Source organism: Bubalus bubalis, chromosome 15, assembly GCF_019923935.1.
Source record: "Bubalus bubalis isolate 160015118507 breed Murrah chromosome 15, NDDB_SH_1, whole genome shotgun sequence".
Taxonomy (NCBI): domain Eukaryota; kingdom Metazoa; phylum Chordata; class Mammalia; order Artiodactyla; family Bovidae; genus Bubalus; species Bubalus bubalis.
The window spans coordinates 73,047,907-73,071,873 of NC_059171.1; the positions used below are offsets into that span (position 1 = coordinate 73,047,907).

The 23,967-nt window shown below is 47.7% G+C and overlaps 1 protein-coding gene across 2 annotated transcripts in view; it reads right to left on the reverse strand.

Moving 5' to 3' along the window:
* The window catches only part of KCNQ3 (potassium voltage-gated channel subfamily Q member 3), a 298,401-nt gene that overhangs the window by 43,010 nt on the left and 231,424 nt on the right, over positions 1 to 23,967 (reverse strand). For both annotated transcript variants that reach the window (XM_025265519.3, XM_044928845.2), the window contains exons 2-4: positions 7,715 to 7,805; positions 5,974 to 6,100; positions 891 to 1,063 (exon numbers count right to left, since the gene is read on the reverse strand). In XM_025265519.3, coding sequence (XP_025121304.1) covers positions 891 to 1,063; positions 5,974 to 6,100; positions 7,715 to 7,805 — 391 coding nt within the window. The remainder of the gene's footprint in view (positions 1 to 890; positions 1,064 to 5,973; positions 6,101 to 7,714; positions 7,806 to 23,967) is intronic.

Below are 23,967 nucleotides of genomic sequence, written 5' to 3' on the forward strand. Positions count from 1 at the left end.
TGGCCTCTTGGTCTTAGCTTCTCATCTGCCTTGTAGAGGCAAGAGCTACCACTAGTAAGCCACTGAACAGGGGCTCTGAAGCCAGACAGCCTGGGCAGCTCACTTCCTCTTTCCGTATCTGCTTCCTTATCCCTGAACTGAGGTAAGAACAGTGCTGATCCTGGGGTGAGCTAATCTGTATCAAATACCAAGTTCAGGCCCTGTGCTTCTGACTACATAATAACAACAACAGCAGCTGAGCCACCATATCTATGAACTGAGTGCATTCTAAGTCTTCTCACCCTACGAGCTGAGTGCATATTGTTTCTGTTTTATAAACACAGGAGAGAAGACCCAGAGTGGTTACAGTGTGTGTCAGTGGCTCACTCATGTCCGACTCTCTGCGACCCCATGGACTGCAGCCCGCCAGGCTCCTCTGTCCGGGGGATTCTCCAGCCACGAATACTGGAGTGGGTTGCCATTTTCCTTCTCCAGGGGATCTTCCTGACCCAGGAATCGAACCAGGATCTCCTGCAGTGCAGGCAGATTCTTTACCATCTGAGCCACCAGGGAAGCCTAGAGGGGTTACACGAAGTCTCCAGAGTCACACCAGTAGAGTCTGGATTCCAACCCGCCCGGGTGACTTCCTTCCACCCCACACTGCTTTGCATTAGGGGCCCCGGCATTATCATCCCTGTGTTTGGAAAGAGGATAACTGCGGTCAAAGAGGGTTGGGTGACGTGGCCAGTGTTGTTTGCATCTGGTCTACCTGTGTGTACGTTCTTCCTTCCCATCACCATCAGTGGTGGCAGGACCCCCCGGGGACACCGTCTGGGAGGGGATGCCGTGGACCGGATGCGGGTAGGAAGGAAGCAAGCCCGGTGGTCCAGCGGCTTCTCGGCGGCACTTACTTTGCTGTGGGCGCAGATGGCCGAGCCCAGGAGCTTCCAGGTGCCGCCCCTCCGGTCCATTCGCAGCATCCGAAGGATCTGCAGGAAGCGCAGGCTCCGCAGGGACGTGGCCAGGACGTTGCCCTGGTTTCCCACGGCAACCACCGGCACAGATGCGATCAGCACGAAGATGTCTGGAAAGAGGGTGGAGGGTGGGGAAGAGGGGGAAGGAGGTCAGGCCACGGCGCAGGAGCCGTCACGGCACTGTTGGCCACAGACGGGCAGTTGCTGTGTTAAATCCTGACACCCGTGGGATACGTGTTCTTCTGAGACAGGTGAGGAAACAGGAGCTCTGAGCGTGAGCCCCTTTCCAGGGCCGTGAAGCCGGATGTGGCCGAGTTGGGATTGGATGCAGGACGCCAGCGCTCACTCCAATCCCAGGGAAGTGATGCTCTAAGACCCTCCAGCGGTAGTCCTTGTGGGGGGGGGGGGGGTCCCTCTCTGGCCGAGAGGGGCTCGGGGCTGCCCAGGTGGTGGAGGGGAGGTCTGAAGCTCAGATGCTGTTTAACTGTGGGTTTCCCCTTTCCCTGGTGGCTCAGACGGTAAGGCATCTGCCTGCAATGCGGGAGACTGGGGTTCGATCCCTGGGTCGGGAAGATCTCCTGGAGGAGGGCATGGCAACCCACTCCAGTATTCTTGCCTGGAAAAAGCCCAGGGACAGAGGACACTGGTGGACTATAGTCCATGGGGTCACAAAGAGTCCGACACAACTGAGAGACTTCACTTTCACTTTCCCCTGCAAGCAAGCTTTGAGAGGGTCCTGGCTGCGGGTGACTGAAAGGAAGGTGAACTCGGGAAGCGGAAGGGAGGGGAGAGGGAGGCGGGGAAAGGCCAGGGCAGAGGTCTTGTGGGGGCTGCTGCTGCTGCTGGAACCTCAGAGCTGTAGGCAGAACACCTCCCACCATCCCCTCTGAAAGATGGGAGCTGGGGTCTCTGTCCACAGGCTCCCGCCCCCTGCTGGCCGAGGGCGTCATCAACATGCCCACACTTCTGAGCTTCTCTGCCCAGTGACCTCCCTCAGTTTCAGAGAAGGCCCTGGGGTAGGGTGCAGGAAAGCATGGGAACCGCCCCAGACATGGGGGGCTGCTGTCAGGAGGAGACCCAGAAACGTCCACCAGAGCTGCAAGCAGAGGCCAAGGGGGTGAGGCAGTTCTCAAAGGGCCAGGCTGGCTCCTGAAAGTAAATGGTCAAAGATGGAAGGAAGAGGGCCCTGGTCCTTCAGTGTTCCTCCCCACAGCTCCAGGATCTATTATGTCCCCACTGCACTGCAGGGGACTAGCAAGCACAAAGCATCCCGTGATCCAGTAAATTAGAAAAAGAATCAATTAAACAGGTTTACTACTGCAGGACTCTCAGGGCCTTTAATGTACTATTATGCCCTGGGGCTGTCACTTTTACCAATGAAGTCTAGCCTTTCTCAAAAGATGGCAACCACAGAGCTGTTTAGCTGGTTTGTTTTTGCAAGGGCATCAGGGTACAAGGAAGACACTTGGAATGTTTATCCAATGGGCCACGTCCAAGCTTCTGAAAACCCTCTGTGACCCGGTCCTAGGGAACCTTCTAGAAGCACATGTGGTTTTCTGGGTTCATGGTGGTCTCTCACATCTCCATACCTTTGTTTGTGCCGGCTACCCTGCTTGGATTAGGTTCCTAAATCCACACCAAGTATGTCTGCCCAAAAAAGCTGGTATCCTTTCGACCATGTGAAAGTGTCTCCCATATATGCCTAAACCCTGGGGAAAACTAGGGATCAGACATCTGGATACCAGTATGTCTATATCCTTGGTTGGGCTTCTCTGTCTGTGTAAAGATATCCACTTTTCAGTTTTGCAGAAAATAAAACAAAACCTAGACGCAGGGTAAATGTGACGTGAGTCTATGACACTCTGACACTAGGGCAGCAAATCTCAGCCCAGAGAGACTCAGCCACAGTGACAGGGCAGGGTCTGAGGCTGTTTCAAATGAGGAGGGCATGATGCACGTGCACCGGATAGCCACCCTCTGGTCAAACAGAGCAAAACAACTCTTCCTATGAGGGCCACGTTACGGGAGAAGTTAGATGAGCAGAAAAGAAAATGCAGCAACATCAGGAAAGAAGCCAGCCAGGATGGTGGAGGCTGAGGGCCAGTCTTGTCTCTCCAGAAGGGACAGGAGGGCAGCGAAAGCTGGAGCTCTGTTACGATCCTAGAGTCGTGAGACTGTTCTGCTGGAAACCCTCCTGTTCCAGTGGGGCTCCATATACTAGGACTGCTCTAAGTTGGCAGGGACCTCAGAATTTGGGCACCGTCAATCTCAAAGTCACCCCCTCCATGCCCTGCCAACACACACATTCACACACACACACACACACACACACACACAAAGACTTCTGGTCAGCACTGGAGAGGTCACCCCAAAGACGAAAAAGAAGTCAGCTTAACACATTATTGACCAGAGACGTATTAACACATCTTTTGTTATCTGAACATTATTGATTGGAGATGTTATCAATATGTTTTTAAAGAGTGAAACAATTAACATCACTGTGTGAAGTTGTTAGAGCTTAAAATTGATCAAGGTTTCATTATACAACTTATATTGTCATTATTCACATTTTGCTCTATTAGGTTTTTGTTCCAACCCTGTGTATATTACATATGCAAATTTATTACCATAAAAATTTTAAAAATGATGCATCGTGAAATTTTGGGTGAAGAAGAATTTTTTGGTGAATTTTATGCAGATACTTTCTCTGACTATCTGAGTGACATATATACCAGTGTCTCAGAAGATGATAGTTCTTCAGAATGTAGCTCTGATTCAGATGACGTGAATAGCAGACCAATAAAAAGACAAGAAAACCTCAGTGATTGATTCTGAGACAGAAAGTGAAAATGAAACTCACAGTGCTGGAGAATGTGCCTTTGCTTCTACTCAAGAGTAGACTGAAGACAACATTTCACAAACATTGGAAGACTTCACAGGTGTGTCAAGTGTAACTGTTGAGTATAATGACGCACAAAGTGTTGGTGAAATAACAATTAATTTTGGCTGGCCAGAATAAAAATCACCCTTAGTTTCTGCAAAAATCCCCTGGTCAATAATGAGTTAAGATGTGAAGGATAGAGAAGGAAAGAGGAAGGCAAAGGAAAGTTGGGGGTTTTGAAAGACGGAATGTTTGTTTCCTTTCAAATTCATATATTGAGTCCTGTCTCTTGGTGTGATGGTGCTGGGGGTGGGGCCTCTGGGAGGTGATTAGGTCATGGGGGTGGAGCCCTCATGAATGGGATAAGTGCCCTTAAGGAAGAAAGAGACTCTGGAGAGCCCCTTCCTCCTTGTAAGGGTACAGCAAGACAGCATCTATGAACCAGGAAGAGAACTCTCACCAGAAACTGACCCCGCTGGCACCCCAGTCTCAGACTTTCAGCCTCCAGAACTGTGAGGAATAAATTTCCGTTATTTATAAGCTACTCTGTGTGGTATTCTGTTAAAGCAGCTTGAACAGACTAAGACACAGTAGACAGGGAAGGAGGACAGAGGAAGAGAGAAAAAAATGTGGAAAAAATTAAGTAACTGAAAAGTTCTCCAAAACTGCACGTGTGCATGCATGCATACACACACACACACCCACTACCTGCATTCAAAATTCTGAGCACTAGACAAAAACCTCAGCTTTCCAGTCTCAGCAGCAGATGGGAAGAAGAAAAAGGGCTTCAGCTGATGGTGAGGGTGGTACTGTCCTCGGTGTGAGGCAACCTGCAAACCTGGCAACTTAGTCCCAGGTGATACGGAGGGAAACTGGCAGCTAGGACAGAGCAAGGGTCCAGCTCTTCCTCCCTGGGCTGGCCATTCATACCAAACAGGGCTGTATTCTGTCCTGGGGGTCAGTTTTCAAAAGGGCAGGGAGGAAGAAGCAGCAGCTCAGAGGGGAGGGTCTGTGATGCTAACAAGATGGGATGTAAGATGGAGTTGAAGCCATGAAGCACATTTTTCCTGAGGACAGGAGATTGCTGGAGTGGAGAGCAGGGACAGAATGGCTGAGCTCAAACATCTGAAGAGAGTCCGAGGAGTTAAGATGGAATGAATAACCTTGAGAGGTGATGAGTGCCCTGCAACTGGAGGTATGCAAGTAAAATCTGGGGGAACCACATAAAGGCTGCTGTGAAAGGAGCTGGAGCAGCAGACAGGAAGGCATGTTCAGCCAAATGCTCCTGAAGGTTCCTTCCAGCCCTGATATTCTATGATCCTCTAACTTTAACTACTTCTAGGAATTCAAAGCTCCAAGATTCCTAAGCATCACTGCAGGCAGATTTCATCCTGTCTCTCTATGATTTTGGTAGGATCTTCAGATGGGAACCTAGGGGTTCCCCCTAGGTGGGCTAGGGGTGGAGGTGGGTTCTATCCTGCACCAATAGGGGTGTGTGAGAGCTTCCACCATCTCTGCTATGAAAATGCCTATATCCGGATGGAGGGGTATCCGTGACACATCCCAGAGCAACTTTTGGGTCAGGACACAGCAATGTGGTGTTGCCCTCCCTTGGGAGGGCAAAGTGGTAGATTCTTGCAGACCTGGGTGTTAGGATGGAATCCGCTGCTTACTCCCTATGTGACTGGAGAATGACTCAGAACCGTGAGCCTCAGTTTCCACCTCTGTAAAATGGACATCATGTGATCCTACAGAAGTAACTCTCAACCAGCAATGGACGTGCCACACCTTCTAACTCCACTGCAGCCAACTGGAAGGCAATTGGCAACTGTGGCTTCACAGGGACTGGGGATGTTCAGAGCCCTACAATGGCTGCACCTTTGCATTCCAAACGCCGAGAGTACCCCCCAACCCCAACTCCCATGAAGAATCCCTGCCCTGCAGACTCATTCTAAAAAGAAGCCACAGGGGCAGGTACTCAGTACCTGCTGGAGGGTTGAAGGGAGCGGGAGAGGCAAGGCCGGCCCCCACCATGTGTAGGGTTTCCCAGACGAATTGTGTCTGCTTAAAATTGCCTCCGAGAAACAATGCACCCAAAGAGGGGGCCGAGGAGCCCCTGGGCCCGGGGTCAGGGCTCACCCAACATGCACAAGGGCTTCCTGGCAAACTTCAGTCGTCCCCGCCAGCCTTTGTATCGGCAGCAACAGCCGGCAGCCCAGATCCTCAAAGCAAACTCGGCTCCAAAGATGAAAATAGCAAATGTTTCCTGCGTGGAAGAACATATGGAGAGACGCTGATTAGCTGGGACCCAGTTGTCCGGAACCAGCGATTTCTGTTCTGAAGTCTGAAGAGTTGGATTTCTGTGGTTGCTGGTTTGGTGGACAGAGGGGTTAGGACAGGCTGATCACCCCCTTCAGTGGGGGCAGCTCCTGTCTTCACTAGCTGGCTGTCCCGAACATTAAGCCTTTTTTTTCTATGCTTTTTTTCCCCTAATGGATCATTTCTTACAAATTCCCTTAATATACTAAAAAGCCCCTAAGAAGTTCAGTTGAGTTGAAAGGAGAGGAATTGATGCAATTGTCCACGAGTTGTCTGGCCCCTGGTATTGCTAAGTGTGGCCAGTGGTTATTGAGCGCAGCTCCGGCGTCAGGAATCACAGAGGTATTTTATAATATTACCCTCAGCTTATATTTTGAGAAACCAAGGCCAGGGAAGGAGTGGCTGAATAAATGTTTCAAGGCCAAAAGTGGCCAAGAAGGAATTCCAGGCAGATAATCAGGCTCAGAGCTCACGCCCATCAGGGTGTTACTGTGCTACTCTCCTTCCCTGGGGCACAGAGACCGCGACCTCCCTCTCAGGCCTCCCTTGCTGATCAGACAGAGACACTTTGCTCTTTCTGTTTGGTGACTTCCCTGGGGCTCTTGGGGAGTTGCAACAATCCTTGAAACTTAGTTCCTGGAACTGGGTGGCTTCCCAGGAGTCACCTGCTCGGGTCTCAGCTCCAGACCTGCCCTGAAAAGGAACCTGATGTTTCGGATACCACGGGCATCATGCTTAGCTCACCAGATTAGTGTTTATGAAATAGCAAGATCCCCCTAATTGGGGGGGGGGGGGTGGTTGGCATCCTTCCCTTGTGCAGAGGGCAGGGCCTCACCCTAAACAGGTGGGCTGATCCTAACCAAGGCATGGTCATTCAAAGGGCCAGCTGGCCAGTGCTGCCCGGGGTCGTAGCAGGAACCAGCTCTTCCTGGAAGCCACCTCCCGGCTGGGCATGGATGCTGCACTCAGCCCATTGGTCTGTGCTCCTCGCCTTACATTTTTACATACCGTGGGTGAGGATGGGAGGAAATTGAGTCAGGGGTGTTAGGCAATCTGCCCAAGACTGCTGCCTGCATGCTGTCCACCACACGCAGGATACAGACTGGACGGTGAAAACGGGCAGGGGCCCAGGAGGAAGGCCTTGGAGTTTTCATGTAGAAATGGGATTTGGTACTTGGCCTTGAAGGAAGAGGTCCTCAGGGTTTAGGGAGGAGAAGCAGAGGCAGGGTTTGGAACCGAACACACCTTTGCGTTACCTATCAGAAGGTGTTATCGTTTAGCCATTGGGTCTTGGTTTCTGCTTTGACTTTGTTTGTGCCGCCTGTTCTCTAATCTGGAATAACACAAGGCCATTCGCTCCCTGCTCCACCTGTGCACCGGGAAGTCCTCATCAACCGATTTGTCATTGCTTTTTCTTACTTCTGGACTTGGCCAGAGACTCCAGGAAACCAAAGGCAGTTGTGGGGAAACTGCACCCAAGGGCCTCCTTGTCCTCACCGCTGGAGGGCCCACCAGAGCGTCTGCCCCAGAAGCACAGCACCATGCTAGGCGCACATCTCACCAGCAGCAGAAGCCAGTCTCCCGAAACAGTCTCGTACTCCCTGAAGGTGGTCAGGACAGCCAGAATCAAGCACCCTAGGACAATCAGGAACCTAGAAGGGAAGGAAGAAAGAAACTAAGGAAGTGCCTTGTTCTGGATTGTGCCGAGGCTAGGCAGAAGAGTAATAGCCAGGATGAAGCTACAGCATCCATCGGACATAGGAGTGGACTTGTTACGTTATCCCATTTAACCTCGTGACACAGCTGTGAGGTAGTTAGGAATTGATGCTACAGTTATGGAAACCAGGTTTGAGAGAGCAACATGCATAACTTTACCAGCTAGTTAGTGGAAACAGTGAGAATTTGAGTTACAGCATCTGGTCCCAGCCCTAGAGGACTGCAGATTGCCTGACAAACCAGTTACCGCAAGCTTTGGTTAATCAACTGGAATGTGACTATGTTAATAATGGGTCCTGCACACACAGGACTATGACCTTCAAGCATATGAAAATATTCTTAGAATAAAAACAAATTCATCCAAAGATTGATAAATTCAATGAAAGTCTCTGTTACCATTATCTTCGTATTATTATTATTATTTTTTTTTAACAGTCAGTAGTTACTAAAGTAAATAATCTCTTTCAATTGGAGGATCTTCAGAATCGTTTCTGAAATTATCAAGTGTGTTTCATGCTAGAAAGAATCCAAGCCACCGTGATGCAGAGCTGCTCATTGAAAAGTCACGAGAGCTCATCTGGTTCATGCCCCTGCCTCAGGCAGAAGCTAACTGCAAACAATCCTCTGAGATGATTGTATTTATAAACTCCCTGTGTGTGAGAGAGTGAGGGTGGTGGAGAGACAGTGTGTGTGTGTGTGTGTGTGTGTGTGTGTGTGTGTGTGTGTGCGCGCGCGCGCGCGCGCGCGCGCGCGCTTCATCTTTTCAACAAAGAAAAGAGGTTCTTCCTCCCTCTTGGTGGGGAGTCTGGTTCAATGGTCAGCATCAGGTTCTCTGGGTACCTAAGTTTAAGTGTTAGCTGCTCCATCGAGACCCTGCTTTTTGTGACCCCCACGGACTATAGAGGAACCGCCAGTTTCCTCTGTCCATGGAATTCTCTAGGCACGAATACCGGAGTGGGTAAGATTCCCTTCTCCAGGGGATCTTTCTGACCTAGGGATTGAACATAGGTCTCCAGTACTGCAGGCAGATTCTTCGCCATCTGAACCACGGGGGAAACCCTGGTGTCTAAGAGGGAAATTAAAAGACAGTGTGCCTGCGGGAGTCTTGGTGCCACATACTCCAAGTTCTCCTGCTCTGTGTAATCCAGCGCTCTGTCCTGCTAGGCCCCCATCCATGCCTTTTCGGTTTGTTTATGTAAGTGGGTACCCAACTCGTGCACTCATTTATCCATCCATCTGTTGAATATTTATATGGTAGGCACTGGGGGAGGCAGAGCTGGAATTCAATGATGAACAAGCTGGATCTGTCCTCCTGAGCTGACGGTCCTGACAAAGAGAAAACCAACTCACGGTGTGATGGTGAGGACCACGACATAAGGAGGTTTGGAGGTGTCTGCTCCTGGAGCTGGCTTGGCCCGGAGTGCTGATCCCACCCCTTGATGATCTTGATTGCATTTTCTGATCAACAGTCCTGCTGACCTGCAGATCTGACTCTGTCTCCAACCCTGTCTAGGAACCCAAATGAGATTTTCAACTCCCTCCTGTTTGGCCATTTTATTTTAAATTCATGACATGTGTGGAACCTGCTTCCTCTTCATTCAAGTCTCTGGCGATGATGATGACGACGATGATGGTAACAATCTCAACACCCAACACCACTCTTTAGTGAGCACTTACCATCTGCCACCTTACACCTATCAGCTCATTTATCCTCGCAACCTTCTCCCAAGGTAGATATGATCATTCCCGTTATACCGATAAAGAAATTCATCAGAAGGAATCATCACTAGCAGGATAACTGTGTCGTCAGTAAAAAGACTACAGAGATCTTCCCGACCCAGGGATTGAACCTGCGTCTTCTGCAACTTCTGCACTGCAGGAGCATTTTATACAAACATGAATAAAAAACCTAGCCCTCATTTTCAAGGACTACCTAGCCCAGTGGGGGAAACAGGACAAATGGCCACATGAGAGTCTGGCTGAGGTTATCATCTGAGTGTCCACAGCCTTTGGGAAAACAACACAGGAAGCACCCCAGAGGCTGTGGTCATTGGGTTGGAAGGCTCTCTGAGTCTTAGCTAGCGTGGACCATATGTCCCAGTTTATCCAGGACATTCCCCATTTTATGTGTGTTGACCTGCAGCATGGACCCCTAGGCAATGTGAACAACATGTACATGTGCAGAGAGTTCAAGGACACTAAACCCCACTCAATTTTCTACTTCAGTAAGGGGTGCGAGCCTTTTATGATCCGACCTTCCCCAACCCCTCTTGCTTCCCCACCCCCAGAATCACTGTGCTTCCTCAAGCCCTCTTCTCAATGCTCCTCTTCCCTGCCCACTCCCCCCACGTGCCCCTTTACCTCCTGCTAGCACCTTGACTTCCCTGCTAACACCAGGGCTTCCCTGGTGGCTCAGAGGTTAAAGCGTCTGCATCTAATGCGGGAGACCTGGGTTCAATCCCTGGGTCAGGAAGATCCCCTGGAGAAGGAAATGGCAACCCACTCCAGTATTCTTGCCTGGAGAATCCCATGGACGGAGGAGCCTGCTGGGCTACAGTCCATGGGGTCGTAAAGAGTTGGACACAACTGAGCGATTTAACTTTCAACACCTTGACAGTACCGGGCACACCTTGCGTCTAGAGCCTCCCAGCTACTGCCTGCACAATTCCTCCTGTGATCCCTCCCTTGGGATCACAGAACACCCCGAGGCATTTCTATTCCAGCACTGATCACAGCCCGTTATCATATTGTAATCACTGCTTGCCCCGTGTCATAAATACAGCGCACCATCTTAACACCCAGCATGAGAACTCGTCCCAAGGCAGGCACTGTCTAGTGAAATATCTTACAAATCCAGTTGAGGTGGAAGTTGCAACCCTCAAGGCATGAGACTACTAAACTTTCCAGCAATAGAAAGCAGCCAGAAGTTGGAGATGGGGTGGGTCTCGAGGGCTGAGAATGACAAAGAGGAGGAGATACGGCCACATGCTGAGGGGTTGTTAAGAACAAGCCTGGCTAAAATGAAGTTTGTGGCCTTGCATCTCCACCAATGGGACAGGGAGGCCAAGCTAGAGGAGACTCAATGGGGGGAGATGAGAGGGTGGACAACGTGGTTTTCAAAAGCTTCAGGAGTATCTATACAGAAGCCAACAAGCCAGCAAAGATAAATCAAGCTGTGGACCTACTGTTTGAGGTCCAAGTGGGAATATCCAGCAAGCTGATCGAAATTCAAGTCTAAAGCTTTGAAGAGAGGTCGGAGCTAGGTACTTAAGTCCCTTTAAGCTCTAATTGTGATTTCAGAGCCAGGTGAGAGGACAGCTCAACCTTAACCGGTCACCAATAACGCAGTTTCAGCCTGGTTCCCATTCGCAGGGAGGGCGTGCAGAACCAGGCTTTAGCCAGCAGGGGGCAGCAAACACTCGTCGGAACTTGGTATTTTCTTGCATCTCCAGGGATTGAAAAGTACCGGCAGCCTGGGGAATTTACTTGCTGAGATTTGAAAACAATCATTAATTTATAAAGCGGAAAGCATCAGGGAAGCCCTCCTTTACCTGAGAAGGGGACGCACGTTTGGTCTCCTGCACATTGCACTTTACGCTGAAGATACGAACTCGATTCCAGACTCATGGGTGGAATTATCAGTCTCACGGATGGAAGAGAGAGAGGAGTGGCTAGAAGGGTTCTTCCCTTCTCTTCCAGTTTTCTCTCTCTCTCTCTCCATGCCTCACCGATTTTTAAGTATTTCAAAATTAATGTATTCATTCAACAAGTATTCTTAACATATACTCCACACAGGGCACATATCCCTATGTACCTGTGACTAATAGACAAATCATAACACAGTGTAAAACAGTCAGAACCATCATATAAATATATGTAGTGGTTGTGCGTGCAGTTGGGGGAGGGGCTGCAGTTACGGATCATCTGAAGAAAATATCCTAGGATCATTTTATCTGTTTATTCCAATGCCAGTGGCCCAGCACACCAACCTCCCTTTCAGCCATCTCAGGAGACCAATTATTCTTTTACTTCCTCTGTCATGTGAGTTTCTTCTCTGTATCAAAGACATCAGTTTGCTGACAAAGGTCCACATAGTCAAAGCTATGATTTTTCCAGTAGTCATGTACAGGTGTGAGAGTTGGACCAAAAAGAAGGCTGACCGCTGAAGAATTGATGCTTTCAAACCGTGGTGCTGAAGATTCTTGAGAGTCCATGGGACAGCAATCAAACCAGTCAAATCAATCAATCCTAAAGGAAATCAGTCCTGAATATTCATTAGAAGGACTGATGTTGAAGCTGAAACTCCAATACTTTGGCTACCTGATGCGAAGAACTAACTCATTGGAAAAGACTCTGATGCTGGGAGAGATTGAAGGCAGGAGGAGAAGGGGACAACAGAGGATGAGATGGCTGGATGGCATCACCAACTCAATGGACATGAGTTTGAGCAAACTCTGAGAGATAGAGAAGGACAGGGAGGCCTGACGTGCTGCAGTCCATGGGGTTGCAAAGAGCTGGACACGACTGAGCGACTGAACAATAACATCATCCTTCATGCCACTTTTCTCTCTTCTCTCTTGCTGGAGGCTTGGGGAGAGTCAACAGCTGCCCTTCTGTCTGCAGGGTCCCAACCATCTTTCCAAATAAAACTAGTTGAGGTCAAGGGTCTTGACATGCCCTCAAACCAGACACCATCTCCTACCTGCCTCTTCCCACCCAAGCCTGGCCTCCCTTCGTAGGAACAAAGCCCGACCCACCGGAAATCGCGACAAATATCCCCTCAAGGACTTCATTCAAGGGGAACCCAAGAGAGTGAAAACTCTAGGATTTACCTGGCAATTTTTTTTGGAGTGTCATTTTCTCCTGTACTCTGGAGAGCAGCAGTGCCAGGAGGGGACACTGTCACTGCTTTATCCCTGCCCTGTTTTACAGATGAGGACCACAGCCTTCAGGCTCAGGCAGTGGGGTCACCACAGGAGGAGGGGGCAGAGATGCTGGGACCGGACGCTGTTCTGAGAATGACCGTGGGGCTTGGAGTGAGGTTCTGCAGGGAACGGGGCCAGGGCAGGGCCAGCTGGAGAGCTGGGGGTGGGGTGGGGCTGGGGGGTGCACTGAGAGTTCAGCTTCCCTCTCCTCTGGTCTCCAGTTTTGGGGAGAAAAGCTTGGTTCCATCTCTAGGCAGTTTCCCGAGACCCCTGATGGCCCCTGCTCCCCGTAGGCATATTTCAAGAGCCAGGTAGCTCGCCAAGGTCCTAGATTGAGGGAAGAAAGCATGGACTCTTCTCCTTTCAGTCCCCATCTGTCTGCCATTAAACGGGCATGCTTGTAGTCAGGCTCCAAAGGATCTGAATCTTGGCTCACCACCTAGAAATCAGATGACCCAGGGCAGGTTTACTTTTTTGAACCTCAGTTTCTCATTTAGAACACGCAAGTGACAAATCAAGGGATTTTCTTTATCTTATTCCTTATCCCAGTCTTTGTAGCTCAGAGATTGCACAGGGCAGCAAAAACTCTCATAACTAAAAACCACCTCTCTAAGGAAGTCTCCGTGCAAACATCCTTGACGGTCTAACAGCAGCCTGTATCCTGCACATCATGGCCTTGCAGTTCAGCCTCTGTCTCTCCAACAGGGACATCATCCAACGGTACAGTATGGACCATTTGCAAAAAGAAAAGGCAAAGCTTACAAAGGAGGCAGGATTTTGTGAAGTTGATGGATATGATGATGAAGAGCTGTTCTAAATACAGCAAAACCATTAACAAGCGACAATCTTACTGGAATAATTAAAGACAGATCAAATGATATTTCAAAGGGTGAAAAACACCATACAATCCTTCCCCCCAAATGTTGAGAGAATAAAATGTGAAGTCATGTTGTATTATCATCAAGTTTTGGCAAAGAAAATATAACCTCAAATTAACACTCAACTGAGTCTTTGTGCATTGTAAAAATTAGAGCATAGTTGCAATTATAATTTAAATTTTGTGACCTGAGATACAATAAACACATTTTTGTATTTTAATTATATTTTTGTGATCACATGCTAATGAGAAATTTTCTTCACTGTTTAGTATGAAGTTTAGTACCCATTTTCAGCAGATACCCTTTAAGTAGGTATTCACTGATTACTATTAATTGTGGAATTAGGGACCCTCTAAACCTACCTCATGGGATGGTCATGTAAATAAAAAGAGAACCATGTACATAAACTGCTATGAATCCGGGCAAATAGCAGGCATTCAGATGCAAGCTTTTCACCTCTTTCCCTATAGTATTATGTTCATAGGGTCAAAAAAGTGGCTTTACTGGAATATATAAAAAATAATTTTGTGTTTAAAAACCTTCCTTGTCCTGGAAATTAAGCAAGAATATCATAATCACAAAAAATCACAGAAATCGATATCTATATCTTGATCTATCTATATCTTGATCTATCTATATTCTGTCCCTATCAAACTCTGGATAAGTTTCCAACTCATTGGAAAAGACCTTGATGCTGGGAAAGATTGAAGGTGGGAGAAGGGACGACAGAGGATGGCATCACCAACTCAATGGACATGAGTTTGAGTAAGCTCCGGGAGTTGATGATGGACAGGGAGGCCTGGTGTGCTGCAGTCCATAGGGTCGCAAAGAGTCGGACACGACTGAGCAACTGAACTGAACTGATCAACCTCTGGATCCACAGATGTGTGATGTAGATGCAGCTTTTGATCATTCAAACCAGGGGTTAGCAAACTGTGTCCCTCAGGGCAAATCCAGGCAGCTGCTATTTTTATAAATAAATTTTTATACCATAGCCACACTCCTTTGTTTATATATGGTCCATGGCTGCTTTTGCGAGGCAATAGGAGAGCTGAGTAACTGCAGCTGAGCCTATCTGGCCCAAAGGCCTAAAATATTTACTATTTGACTTTTAAAGAAAAAGTTTCCCAACTTTTGATTTAAACTAAGAGCCCAGGGCAATGGAACTCAGTTGGTACCACCTGAAGATGTCTGACTTGTCTAATGCAGTGCAGAAAAAAATATTTAAAACTTAAAAGTAAGGGACTCCATATCATTGTTGTTGAGGTAGATATCACAGTATTTAATAAAAGATTAATTAATAGGGTCATTTGTGGAAGGAAAGAAGTAAAAGTTTAGGGAATAGAAGACAAATATGATTAAAAAAATAAGAACTGGAGTTACAGCTTAAATTTCATTAGTTTCATGGTGAATCTGTCTCTGGAAACATCTATTGAAGTTTCTTGGTATGTTACCAGGCATTTCTTCTTCCGTGTCTTGTCTGCCCACTAATGGCTTTTTTAAATATAATTTTTTTAATTTATTTATGTTTGGCTGTGCCGGGTCCTCTTTGCTTTGCGGGCTGTTCTCTGGTTGGGGTGAGCGGAGGCTCTTCTCTGGCTGTGGTGAGCGGCTTCCCACTGCGGCGGCTTCCCTTGCGGCAGAGCACGGGGTCTAGGGTGCACCGGCTTCAGTAGCTGCGGCTCACGGGCTTAGTTGCTCTGTGGGATGTGGGATCTTCCCTGACTAGAAACTGAACCCATGTCTCCTGTACTGGCAGGTGGATTCTTTACCACTGAGCCACTGGGAAGCCCTTGGCATGACATTACAGGGTTAAGGAAAACAAAGGCATAATTAAAAATTCATAAACCTCAACTAAAAGTCCAGTCAGCTTTGTGAACAAAATCTTCCTTGTTTCACACCCGGGGTGGTATTTTTAAGGTCTAAATCCATCCTTCCATAGACCCCTGCTTGGGCACTGAAATGATGCTAAACCTTAAGAGGATGCTTTATTTTATCAAACCCTTGCAGAGCACCGACTATGCTGTGAGATTGTGATTTATAATGAGAAATATGTATGTGGTCATTTCCCAGTTTCTGGTATGGAGTTCATAAAACCCTTGGAACTTCCTTAGCGGGGAGCACAATCAGGGTGTCTTTTGTGAAGTCAGCAAGGTGACTGTTGGGAAGCGCCTCCGGATGGGAGCTGTTGCCAGGAGAAGAAATCAAGTGATTAGAGGGTGGGAACTACTGGTCCCAATTCCCAGACTTCTGGGGAGGGCAGAGGGCCTGGAGCTTCAGCTCCATCACCAACGGCCACTGACTTAATCACTCATGTCTATGTAGTGAAGACTCCATAAAAATGCAAGAGCACTGGGTTGAAAGAGCTTCAGGGTTGGAACAAATGGAAATGTGGAAAGAGTGGTTCCTGGAGGCCCATGGAAGCTCCACTGCCTTACCCTGTACATGTATGTATATATGTGTTATTCACTCAGTTGAGTCTGCCTCTTTGCGATCCCATGGTCAGTAGCCCACCAGGCTCCTCTGTCCATGGAATTCTCCAGGCAAGAATACTGGAATGGGTTGCCATTCCCTCCTTCAGGAGATCTTCCCTACCCAGGGATCCAACCTGGGTCTCTCACATGGCAGGCATGTTCTTTATCATCGGAGCCACCAGGGAAGCCCTTACTCCACGCATTGCCCTATGCATCTCTTCCATGGTCTGTGCCTGACTTAAATCCTTTTATAATAAACAGATGATCTTAAAATAAGTCACATGTTTCTCTGAGTTCTGTGAGTCACTCTAGTCAGTGAATCAAACCCAAGGAGCAGGTCGTGGGAATCTCCAGTTTATAACCCGTCGGCCAGAAGCACAGGTGGCCACCTAACTTGCCACTGGCATCTGAAGTGGGGCTGAGGGGTGGGGGACAGTCTTGTCAGGATGAGCCCTTAACTTGTGAAATCTGATTTCTCTCCAGGTAGACAGTGTCAGAACTGAGTTAAATTATAGGACATTCAGTTGATGTCAGAGAATTATTTGGTGTGGGGAAACTGTCCCCCATCAGAGAACAAGTCGGACTTGGGGAGTGCAGAACTCTTACATGACCATTTTGGAAGCACCTACTGTCTACAACGAGCTTCCCAGATAGTTCAATGGCAAAGAATCCACTGCCAATGCAAGAGACTCAGGTTCGATCCCTTGATCAGGAAGATGCCCTGGAGAAGGAAATGGCAACCTGCCTGGGGAATTCTTGTCTGGGAAATCCCATGGATGGAGGAGCCTGGCGGGCTACAGTCCATGGGGTTGCAAAGAGTTGGAGATGACTTATTGACTAAATGACAACTGTGTACAAAGCACTGATCTACAGGTTGTGTGCAGCAGGGCAAAGAGCATGCATTTCAGAATCAAACACGGTACTTCATCCCCAGCCGCTCCTCTTCATGTGTTTATGGCTCAGGCTGTGCTGTGCTTAGTCGCTCAGTCTTGTCTGACTCTTTGCGACCCCATGGACTACAGACCGCCAGGCTCCTCTCTCCATGGGAGTTTCCAGGCAAGAATACTGGAGTGGATTGCCATGCCCTCTTCATGGCCCAGGCAGAGCTGTTTAATTAATCTTAACTTCTGTTCTTGTGCATCAGTAACACCAAAGTCCACCTTGCGAGGCTATAGCAGAAAGTCCGCGTGGCCCATGGTAATGTTGCCGAGACTGCTGGGATCAGACACAGCATCTGCTTCCAGGAAGGCCAGAGCAGGAGCTATCTAGAATCGCCGTGTTCATAGATGTCATGAGGTGGAGGGTGAGCTCTCTCTCATCCAGAGGGATGGGAAGGGCCAGCAAAGGCTCCTCAGCTGTCCCTCCCTATGCCTGCGTGGAGGGGCCCCATGGTGCATGAGGGTGGAAGGTTAGAAGGTGATGGGACAAGTGGCAAACAGGCTCCACAGTTTCCCTTCACCCCTCCCTCCTTCCAGGAGGAGAGGGGCATGATTCACAGGCTCACAGTGGATGGCAGCATTTTCTGTCCAGACCCTCCTCACCCTCTTTCGTCTGGCCATAAGGAATCCTGGTAAGGACTTGGCTGGGGCTTGAATCCAGAGCCTAGCATCTAAGCCCGTGCTCTGGGGCATTCCTTTCCTTCTCCTCCAAGTCACCCCTGTTCCCGTGGTCTTCCAGCCTCCACTGCTGCCCTGTCAACCCTTCCATCTGCATTTCTCCCTGCAGGTCCAACACATTCCATCTCCTCACTGATTCTTGGTCACCGTGTGTGCCTGCCATCAGACACCTTCACCTGTGCAGCTCTAGTCTTCCTGGCTTAAAAGACCCATTTCATAGAAGACGTTCTAAAGCACACAATGGAAACCAAAATAAAAGAATCACCGTATTCAATTCTAAGCCTAATAAATCAGCTGTTTTCATTTCCTCCTGTCCCTTTTGCAGCCCAAGGACATAGGCATACACAATTTTCAATATTTGCTTTGTCTCAACAGTATAGTCTGCATTTTTAGCTTATTAGAGTATAAATATTCTTCCACTTGGCTATAAAATATTCAAACAATCATGTTTAATGGAAGAGGCACTTTCTATGACATCAGTGCACTGAAATATATACAACCATTCTCTTATTGCTGGATATTCAGATTTAGGGTGCTACCAATTCTGTGTTATTATAAGTTATATGATGGTATATGTTTTTATGCATAAAGCTTTTCCTTCTTTAGAATCAATTCCTCATAATAATCTCTAGACTATCTGGGCTTCAAATATCTGAATTGATTCTTGATATATTCTGCCGGACTACTTTTCTGAAGGGTTGCGCACTTTGTCTCCAGGAACACACAGCATCCACTGTTACCCAATTTTGCCAGCATTGGCTATTAATTACAGTTTGTTGGTTGACTTGCTAATTTAATAGGTATAAAACCGCACCTGAAATTTGCATTTGAAAAGGGGATAAAGGCTTGTACAGGTGGACTAGTGGTCAAGAACTCAGCTACCAAACCCGAGACTTCAGGGACTCAGGTTTGATCCCTGGCTCGGGAAGATCCCCTAGAGAAGGAAATGGCAACCCACTCCACTATTCTTGCCTGGAGAATCCCAAGGACCAAGGAGCAGTGGGCTATGGTCCAGTGTCACAGAGTTGGGCACGACTGAAGAGACTTAGCATGCAGCACCTGAGGATTAAGTTACTTCTTGTGAGACCTCCAGCTGGAGGTTCTAGGAGAAAAGGGAGCAAGTCTTCCCAGCAGCTGTGAAATCATCCCAAGGAGGCATTCACTTTCCCCACCTACAAGGGCTTTCCTGGTGGCTCAGCTGGTAAAGAATCTGCCTGCGATGCAGGAGACCTGGGTTCAATCCCTGGGTCGGGAAGATCCCCCGGAGAAGAGAATGGCAACCCGCTCAAGTGTTCTTATCTGGGAAATCCCGTGGACAGAGGAGCCTGGAGGGCTACAGTCTATGGGGTGCAAAAAAGTTGTGTGACTAACACGTTCCCTTTCACCTTCCTTACCTGGATGGTGGCCAAGCTAACCTTTCAACCGCCTTCAGGCTAAAGACAGTGGGAAGATGCCAGAGTGTCCCTGGCATATTACTTACTTTTCTAACCATGCCCTGGAAACCTTTCTAATTTAGAGATAAAAATTGGTTCTCTCAAACCCAACCCAAAAGGTGTAAACAACTTATATTTTCTTATTCGATTAGCACCTTCCTACAAATGGCTCCAGTGTTTCTTTTGAGAGCCAAACACTTAGACACAAAGCAAGACCCGGGCCCCCTGCTGTTTTCCCCCCAGCATGCCACAAGCCCTGATTATTCTAGACATTTTTTTCCTCTCTCTTTTTGAAAATCTCATTAGAATGGAAACATTTAGTGGCTTCAAGTTTCCAAAAGGGGAGAGATTAAAAAAGAAAGACAGAGAGAGTGCCCATGCAGGCGTTAGCATGGGGAGACGCATCTGTTTGCCCAGCTGTACTTGTAGAAACAACAGCCATCACGGCTGATTGTTTGAACAATTTCCTTCCTTCCCTGGGCTTCATGTTCATCCTTAAACGCTCCTGGATTTTATATTCACTCACTCGGTCCTTCATCCAATACATGTTTACTGAGCAATTACTCTGTACTGAGTCTCGTGTCAAGGTACAGAGGTGGCCCAAGAATCAGGTCTGCCCCCTAGATGCTTAAAGCATCATCAGGAAACTAATTATTCTAATGGACCGTGCTGGGCACTGAGGTGGCCAAGTGCATGCACCACTCTGCAGCGACTGAGGGCAGTCAAGGGCACCATAATAAGTGTTCAGGGGCTTCAGCTTATTAGCTGCAAATTCTACACTCAACAGCATCCTGGGGCTTTGAGACCACCTTCCTCTCACCTATTTCTAAGGTCAGTCATTGAAGGGAAAGATGCAAGACCATTCACTAGCCATGAGTGTTAGGAGTAACCTCAAGCTTGGGCTCACTGTCTCTACTGTTCCCAACTTCTACAGCCAGCATCAAGCTTTGCAAGTTAAGGCATAACATTTATCTGGGGTGGGAAGGCTGAGAAAGGGAGATACACATTGCATGTATTTGGATGTGTAGGAGAAGAAAAACTAAGGTAGGAAATCTCATTTTAAGAACTTGTGCACACTTATTATAAAATCATAGATCATATGACAAACCTAGATGGAGAATTAAAAGACAGAGACAACACTTTGCTGACAAAAGTCCGCATAGTCAAAGCTATGGTTTTTCCTGTGGTCAAGTATGGATGTGAGAGTTGGACCATAAAGAAGACTGAGCATTGAAGAATTGATACTTTTGTACTGTGGTGCTGAAGAAGACTCTTGAGAGTCCCTTGGACTGCAAGGAGATCCAACCAGTCAATCCTAAAGGAAATCAACCCTGAATATTCATCGGCAGGACTGATGCTGAAGCTGAAGCTCCAATACTTTGGCCACCTGATGTGAAGAACTGACTCACTGGAAATGACCCTGATGCTGGGAAAGATTGAGGGCTGGAGGAGAAGGGGGTGACAGAGGATGAGGTGGTTGGATGGCATCACCGACTCAATGGACATGAGTTTGAGCAAACGTTGGAGATTGTGATGGACAGGGAAGCCTGGTGTGCTGCAGTCTGTGGGGTTGCAAAGAATTGGACATGACTGAGCGACTGAACAACAGCAGATCATTTATCCATGCTTGTGTAATTGACCTCAGACATAAGTACAGGCTTTACATTTGTCTTTGTTCAATGTCATCTTCTGAGACTCAGCCTGTATCTCAAGCTGCTGTGATCATCTTGGAAACTGAGTTCCACTGCTGGAGCATTAACTATCCCTTCCAGCTTTGCCATCTGAATGCCTGATAGTCCTACCCGTGGCACATGGACCTCACTGATGGAGGAGCCAGTCTTCCTTCCACAACTTCCTCCCCCACCACTCCACCCCTTTCTGGGGGACAGTAAGGAATTCTGGCTTAGGGTTCCCACTCCCCCGTCCCCGGGAGCCCATATTCTGGGGAGAGCATGCCAATTTGGCCTTTTCATCTTTCTGTATCTGAGAACAGCTGCTGCTATCATGCCAACATCAGGACTCAAAGACCCAAACCCACACCTGGTACACTCAGCTCCTGCCAGGCATATGTCATCCCTTCCAACCCTGAGATGCTGGCAAAGCTCATCCCTGGTGTGTCCCTCTCTTATGCACAGGCCACTGACTCAGAGGATGTGGAGAGAGAGATGGTGTCCTTCATGGGCTGGCCTCCTTGGTAGGCCATTGAGAGTTCTGGTTTCCAAAACCATCCTGGCCACAGTAATGAGGACCCCAGATGCATTTATCAAGGTCCCCGTGACCTCACAGGGCTCTAATGGGGACTGAGCGATCAATGCTGCTGGAGTCCGAGCTATGGGATGACATGGGAAATGTGTCATGTGTGACACTTCAAATGGGATTCTTTTTTCTCTCTCTCTTTAGAGATGAGGATACCAAGTTTTCTCCTTGAAACGAGGACAAGGAAAAAAAAAAAACGCACAGAGAGAAGGAAAGATATGCAGAATGATTCAGAACCAAGGTACCTTGCTAATGCATTGGAAGATTGTGGAGTTGTCCTCACTAAAGATAAAGCAAGGTATGGAGGGAAGCGGTGGTGAAAAGACCTCACTCTGGAGTCAGGAGCTTGGGTTCCAGTCCTGGCTCTATCCCAACCACTTGGGTGACCTGGGGCAAGTCACATTTCCTGGGTGACAACATGGTCCTAGAAACTAAAGAATTTCTGCGGATCCTTTCCTATTCTAATACTAAGACACAGACCATCATTTAAGCAATAGATGTGCCCCTGAAGGGCTTTCCAAGTGGCTCGGTGGTAAAGAATCTGCCAATACAGGAGACGTAAGAGACCTGGGTTCGATCCCTGGGTCAGGAAGAGTCCCTGGAGGAAGGCATGGCAACCTACTCCAGTATTCTTGCCTGGAGAATCTCATGGACAGAGGAGCCTGGTGGGTTACAGTCCATAGGTTTGCAAAGAGTTGGACATGACTGAAGCAACTTATCACGCATGTGCTCCTAAAAATATGTGGTAGACTTTTGTGCCCCTCAATTGAAGCAGACTTTAAATAAGCCAGGCCAATATCTCTATTTTTCTCTCTCCTCCTTCACTCCCTCCCTCCTTCTCATCTTTTCTTCCTTTAGGAGTGGAATTCTTTAAAAACAAATCTTCAAAATTACAATGAGGTATCATTTCACATTGGTCAGAATGGCTGCCCTCAAAACGTCTACAAAGAAGAAGTGCTGGAGAGGGTGTGGAGAAAACAGAACCTTCCTACACTATTGGCGGGCATGCAAATTGGTGCAGTCACTATGGAGAACAGTGTGGTTGTTCCTTAAAGAATGAAAAATGGAGCTGCCACATGATCCCACTCCTGGACACATATCCAGAAAAGACGAAAACGCTAATTCAAAAAGACACGTGCAACCCAATGTTCACAGCAGCACTATTTACAATAGCCAAGACATGGAAGCAACCGAAGTGTCCATGAATAAATGATGGACAAAGAAGGCGTGGTATATGCATAAAATGGAATATGACTCAGCCATAAAAAGAATGAAGTAATGGCACTTGCAGCAACGTGAACGTTCCTAGAGATTATCAGACTAAGGGAAGTACGTCAAAGAAAGACAGATATCATATGTGGCGCCATTTACAGGTAGAATCTAGAAAATAATGCAAATTAATTTATTGACAAAAGAGAAACAGACTCACAGACATAGAAGCAAGCATGTGGTTACCAAACGAGAAAGGTGAGGAGGGATAAATTCAGAATTTGGGATTAACAGATACACACTGCTGTATATAAAATAGGTAAGCAGCAAGATTTTACTATAAGCAAGGGAACTATATTCAGTATTTTGTAATAGCCTATAATGGAAAAGAATCTGAAAATATATGTGTATATATATATATATATTACATATGTACTATATATATACATAAATATACAGAACTGAATCATCTTGCTACACAAATGAAACTAACACAATATAGTAAATCAACTTTATGTGTGTGTGTGTGTGTGTGTGTGTGTGAGTCACTCAGTCATGTCCAACCCGTTGGGACCGCATGGACTCTAGGCCATCAGGTTCTTCTGTCCATGGAATTCTCCAGGCAAGAACTTGCCTGCAGGGTTACCATTCCCTTCTCCAGGGGATCTTCCCAACCTAGGGATCGAACCCGGGTCTCCTGCACTGCGGGCATATTCTTTATCATCTGAGCTACCTGGGAAACCCTAGGCTATACTTAAGTTAAAAAAAAAAAAAAATCTCATGCAGAACTCAAATAACTAACTGCAAAAACAAGAGTGGCTTTATGGGGAGGGATGCCTGCCCAGCCTTGGCAGTATCCCCTCCCCTCCCCCGTACACATGTGACTGGCACCATTTGTGATGCACGGAATTAAACTATCACCTTACTGGAAAGAGTCCTTGTTTTGGTGAATGCTATACCTGGGAAAGCAAAAATGACTCAGCCACATGTGGGCTACCAAAGCACTTTCCTGTCATTACCTCATCCTTCTTCCCTACAAATCTGCCAGGCTGGGTGATTTACCCCATGCCACAGGAGAGAAGACTGAGCTGAGATGGACGAGAGGTGGAACGTGTCATTCTTGGTCATCTCCCTATACCCTGATGCAAAGAGCTGACTTATTTGAAAAGACCCTGATGCTGGGAAAGATTGAGGGCAGGAGGAGAAGGGGACGACAGAGGATGAGATGGTTGGATGGCATCACTGACTCAATGGACATGAGTTTGGGTAAACTCTGGGAGTTGGTGATGGACAGGGAGGCCTGGTGT